The following is a 6,000-nucleotide window of genomic DNA, read 5'->3' on the forward strand; positions in this document are numbered from 1 at the left end:
GCTTGTTTATTTAAAAACATGAGTGCTGGGTTTTGAGGGACATTTTTATTTCTAATAACCTTTTTTATTCTGCTTTTTTTCCCTGAACATTTTGCAACCTTTCTGATTTTTATTAGTGTGTCTCTGTTCAAAACCACTAATAGGTTATTTTTAAGCAGTCCTGGATGCTTTTAATTTGTGTGTTCCTCCTTGCTCTCCCTCACTTGGTTCTTCTTTTTGTACTATTCTTAAACCAAAGATTTCTGAGGTCCCAGCAGCTAGCAATGAAAGTTTTGCTAAATTCTTCAAGCATCCCATCAGCCTACCTTAATGTCTTAGTGTCAGTCATCTTACACTTGCACTAGTTGAGGTTTGCTTGCATGTGCTGCATTCAGGGGTAAGATTCAGTAGCCTAAACACAGTCAAAGTAGGCACAGCAAAGGTAGCAGCTGAGTTGGGTGGATAGGTACAAAATTACTTTTTTAATATATAGTTGTTGCGAAGGTGTCTGTTGGTTCTCTCGGCCAGTTTCTCTGTTAAGTGACATGTTTAAGACCCCTTGCTATACCCTCTGTTAATAGCACTTGTTTTAGTAGCTACTTCTCTCTGCATTGTCTCATTACAACATACAAAAGCTTGGAGATGGCACCAGATGAGAGACTCTTAGGCTGTCAGTGATCTGTCAGCTTAATTATGACTGCAGTTTAACCACACTAAATATATATATATATATGTATATACAGGAATGTATTTCTCATTAAAGCATGAACTGATCACTAATTGTGTATATAATGCATAGAACTTTGTGTCTTTCTTACTGCTAAATGAAGTGTATAAACTGAAATCTGACTCCCCCTTGCCCACAGGAGAATTAATGACAGTTGCTCGATGGATGAGGGAATTTATTGCACAGCATCCAGACTACAAGCAAGATAGTGTGATTACTGATGAAATTAATTACAGCCTTATTTGGAAATGCAACCAAATTGCTCAAGGCCAGGCAGAGTGTCCTGAACTCTTGGGGGTAGGATTTAATAAGAAACAAAGTGGAAACAAAACTGGCTCTTTGTAATGAATGAATGTTTCTTAAATAACAAAGTTTAAGCCTTTTAGCAAAGCACTAGCGAAGATACTGTGAATCTGGCACAGTTTCATGGTGTGAAGACCAAAACAGGGATACTGCACTATAAAATGGGCCAATCTGCCTAAATATTCGTTTAAGGCATCCTAAAATGGGCATATTCTTATTGTTGAGGTTTATACAATGTACATGTAAATAGTAAAATATTTTTGATTAACATCAATGTATTTTAATAACATTGTATCTAAAGTTATTGTGAATTAGCTGGTAACTTTTTTATGCTTATTCTAGAAAAAAAAATTGTCCTGGACAGCTTTGTAAATGTAATGGTACTTGTATATTATATGCATTCCAGTTACTGAATGTTTACTGTAATTTTTTTAACCTGGAATGTGCTAAGTAATCTACCTTATTGTGTAAGAAAAAAAAAAATCTTCTGGACCGGTCTGAATCACAGATACTTCTTCCTTCCATTTGGGATTTGAAAGTATGTAGGAACATATAAACGCATGTGCATCCTATTAGTGAGTCTTTACAGCAGTTTCTCAGTTGCCAAATGACCTGCATCCACTATAAACTGTAAAATTCAGAGAAACAGATCTGCCTTTATTCAGATAATGCCTGCAGGTGCATTGTTGTTTTTTAGTCCCCCCTCTGAAGTAAATCTGTGCACAGTTCATAATTTTTCCTGATGATATAACAGAAAAGCAGTGAAGGGGGAGATGTGGTAAAAGAAAGGAAGAAATGAGAGCTGAACATAAAGCTTTCTTTACAAAAGAACCAGAGATCTGCTCTGGACTTCAGCAGCACCCCTTAACTGCTCTTTCTCCCACATCATTGCTGTCCCCACAGCTGTCAGTGACTGCAGCACAAAAACAAGGACCTGACCATTTCTTCCTAAAGGTTGAATTTCACATTTGTCATTCATTATTAGAAATATTTTTGTCAGCATGTTTATTTTCTGTAAGGTACTTTTTGTAGATAGCTGAGTTACCTACATAACTGTAGGTATGAAAAATTTAATCCCTTCTAGAAAATAGTTATAAAGAAATTATGGAATGCACTAATTCTTTGAATTGGAAGCCAGTGCTGGGGAGTGACTGTAAAGTATTTAAAACTATACATTACAACTGTAAATAAAGCAAACTGAAGGGGCCTTTTTGATTTAGCTTCTTAACTGACTTCTAGGAGTGAATTGCATTAGGGGTAGATTCCACAAAGCTTGATGAAGCATATATAAATACTTAAGGTGTAATGATTTTTTTAAAAAGAACTAATGGAGAAATTGCAATGAAGAGGTGCACTGAGAATAAACTTTAGACTTTGTTTTGTTGTTCACAGGTGTGCTTTAGAGAATAAAAAAAAAAAAAGAATGCTTTTTTTTCTGCAGTGGTGAATTTGCTTTAAGATGTAGACATATGGTAATTTAGTTTCTGTAATAAGGAAATAAAAATAAAATTTGCAGTATGTGTTGCTCACTTGCATGATGTGAACCCACATATTCATACTCAAAAAAGGATGAGTTGTGTTCCTGGCTCACCTTACTCACTTTGTTCACAGTGAAACTTCTCAGGGGTAATGGGCATTGTCATGGTAGCATCTCTCTGACTACACAGTATCAGGTGCTGTGTTTAGATGACCCCTTAAAAAAGTCAAAATGCTTTCCTACTGGTACTGTATTAACAGTTGTCCTTTTTCCCTTTCAATTGACATTAAATCACCCTTCTGGCCTAGGAGTGGCTACTGTCCTGTGAGCAAGACCAGATTTTGTGATGCTTAAAAGCTGTGGCTAAAAGTTTCCCTCATGAGTTCTTGTATCCATGTTTTCAGAAGAGACAATGAAGATGAAACACAAAGCTACTGCTTGTTTGTTGAGGCATTTGTGGTTATGGTATCTAAGCAGTTTGCATTCCCCAGATGAAGAATTAAGGTGTGTGTTCCAACCTGTTCTGCTTGGTGTGGCAGCGTGAAGGCTCTCACAGGGTGAACCAGAGTTGCTGCAGGGAAGTGCTGCAAGCTTTGCCACTCGTTTTGAGTGTACCTTAGAGGTCATATCTGCACCCAGTCCAATGTGGAGAAGCAAGTCTAGGGCAAGCCTCAGACTCTGGCTGACCTTTGGCAAAGAGCATGAGCAACTCCCTTCAGCTATGAATTTAGAATTTTGGGTCCTGCAGTCATGAAGTGTTTTAATGGAAATAAAAAGGAGGGGATGAAGCATCAAGCACCTGAGGTGAAATGTGGTTGATTCCTTTCCCAAGTATCTTAGTAAGGTGCCAGTGTCAGGGTTTAGGCACACCAAAAACCAGAGGACAATTGCTCTCTCTGTTGCTCCCATCCACCCTCGCAAGGGAAGATAAAAGGCAAAGAAAGAGAGACATAAAGGTTGGAAATTTAAGAGTGGAACAGGGGAAGGGCAGTAACACATGGGATAAGGAACAAATCTGTACAAATACAACTTACCCAATGCTTGATCTCAGTGGCAGACAAGTGTCTGAGAGCCCTTTGAGGCAGGTCTGACTCGGGAGAGCAGTCCATGGCTCTTCCCAAGACTTGATGGATTTGGGTTCTGAGGGGCATTGGGCAAATTGATGGGAAAGCATGAGACTCTCCAAGATCTCAGAGCACAGTGAAGCACCAAGGAAGAAAGGAGCAGGAAGGGGGTCAAGCTTCCAGTCCTCCTGGCTTTTGGAAGGATGCCAGGAAATGGGAAGGAATACTGACACCTCTTTGCTTGACCCCTCCTAGATCCCTCAGGATCCTAAAGATCTCTCTTTAGGTTCTTGTATTGATACAAAAATTTAGCTTTGTCTGCTCTTACGATAACAGTCAGCCACGGTACTTCCCATGATCTCTGATGTGTTGGCCCCAGTTCAACCCCAATAATTTGCTTCATGCCTTCCACTCAAGTTTTGAGCTAGAAAATCCTATTACTACTTCCAGAAGTCTTGCTATAAACAATACTCTGATGACCCATTTTCTTTTGAGTGTCTATTCAAGTACAAGTGTCTTTATTTCTGCATTATTTTAGCTATGCTTTTATGATGCCCTGAATCTGGTGGCTTCTTTTGTGTGTGCAGAGCTCTACAGTTTGCTTTTTTGGGAGTGGTGCATCAAGAGCTTCATACAGTATTTTGGTCCTGCAAAAGCAACCTGACCTCTGAAACAAGCACCACGCAGCTTCTAGGACTCTTGAAAAATGACCTCATCTGTTGTTTGCAGTCATTTTGTTTAATATTTTTCAGTGGGTTAAATTTGATGTGCTGGTACAGATTTGCAGCAAATTTGAGCAAGATGGTTTGCTACACAGGAAGCTGGAGACAGGGGTGGTGATGGCTGAGTTTATTTCAGCAGCTTGTGTGGATGGTGAGAGCTGGGTTTCAGCAGGAAATGATCCTTGTAATCCCATCCCAAGAGCCAGGCACCTCAACAGCTCCTAAACACCTCTTAAGGGTAAACAGCAAGACATATGCTTGCAAACAGATGCTAGTAATGATGTTCTCTACTCCAGAGGAGCAGGTGAGGGGACAGAAGTGCAAGAGTTCACCTTGCTGCAGAGGGCATCAGAAACTGGCTGTTGATTGTAATGCTGAGCAGTGCAAGAGCCTGTGATTTACTAGAGAATAGAAGAATGTGCCATTTGAGCATTATAAGTAGACACCCTGTGTCTCTCAAGGTCTGAAGACCTGGTGCTTCATTGGAATTTTCTTGAAGCCACTTTGGGGAGAAGCAGAAACAACATAAGTGAACAGAGATCTTTGCATTGGACAGGTGGCAGAGTAACAAGTTTTGTGAGTCTCATCTGGTGAGCCAAACCAAACCTGTCCACACAGCATCATCTGTTGTGCTGTAACCTCTCTATAGAATCGTAGAATCATAGAATTGGCTGGGTTGGAAGGGACCTCAGAAATCATCAAGTCCAACCCTTGATCCACTCCCGCTGCAGTTACCAGACCATGGCACTGAGTGCCACATCCAGTCTCTTTTTAAATATCTCCAGGGACGGAGAATCCACCACTTCCCAGGGCAGCCCATTCCAATGCTTGATCACCCTCTCAGTAAAGAAATTCTTTCTAATGTCCAACCTAAACCTCCCCTGGAGCAACTTGAGACCGTGCCCTCTTGTCTTGCTGAGGGTTGCCTGGGAAAAGAGACCAATCCCCCCCTGGCTCCATCCTCCTTTCAGGGAGTTGTGGAGAGTGATGAGGTCTCCTCTGAGCCTCCTCTTCTCCAGGCTGAACAGCCCCAGCTCCCTCAGCCTCTCCTCATAGGATCTGTGCTTTTTTGTGCTCCTTAACCAAAGGGCAGCAGAGTGCACACGGTTTAGAGTGTTCTACAGGAATCAGGTTTAAATTAATGGAGAGCTGACTCACAGTGTCTCTTACTTGTCCCTTACTAAAGAACTAACACTGAGACAAGTCAAAGGTGCCCTTACAAATACTTACTAGAAACAAAAATAAAGAAAAAAGATAAAAAAGAAAAAAAAAGAAAAAGAAAAGAAAAAAGATAAAAAAGAAAAAAAAAAGAAAAAGAAAAAGAAAAAAAGAGAAGAAAAGAGAAAAGAAAAGAAAAGGAAAAGAAAGGAAAAAAGAAAAGAGAAGAAAAGAGAAAAGGAAAGGAAAGGAAAGGAAAGGAAAGGAAAGGAAAGGAAAGGAAAGGAAAGGAAAGGAAAAAGAAAAGAAAAGAAAAAAGGAAAAGAAAAGAGAAAAAAGAAAAGAAAAAAGAAAAGAAAAGAAGAGAAAAAAAGAAAAGAAAAAAGAAAAGAAAAGAAAAGAGGAAAGAAAGGAAAGAAAAGAAAAGAGAGAAGAAAGAAAAGAAAAGAAAAAAAAAGAAAAAAAGAAGGGTGGAGATTAATGATCTAGGTTTGATTGCTTCCTTTCTCTGTGTATTGTGTTGACCCTGGCCAGCAGCTGAGCACCCGCAGCTTACAGTCGCCTGCTCCC

At 39.8% G+C, this 6,000-nt stretch overlaps 1 protein-coding gene across 5 annotated transcripts in view; it reads left to right on the plus strand.

Moving 5' to 3' along the window:
- GCLC (glutamate-cysteine ligase catalytic subunit) overlaps nucleotides 1-2,525 on the plus strand; it is a 31,263-nt gene extending 28,738 nt beyond the window's left edge. For all 5 annotated transcript variants that reach the window (XM_071741724.1, XM_071741729.1, XM_071741725.1 and 2 more), the window contains exon 16: nucleotides 846-2,525. In XM_071741724.1, coding sequence (XP_071597825.1) covers nucleotides 846-1,051 — 206 coding nt within the window. In that variant the 3' untranslated portion in view covers nucleotides 1,052-2,525. The remainder of the gene's footprint in view (nucleotides 1-845) is intronic.
- Nucleotides 2,526-6,000: the final 3,475 nt, after the last annotated feature.

Source organism: Heliangelus exortis, chromosome 3, assembly GCF_036169615.1.
Source record: "Heliangelus exortis chromosome 3, bHelExo1.hap1, whole genome shotgun sequence".
Lineage (NCBI taxonomy): Eukaryota > Metazoa > Chordata > Aves > Apodiformes > Trochilidae > Heliangelus > Heliangelus exortis.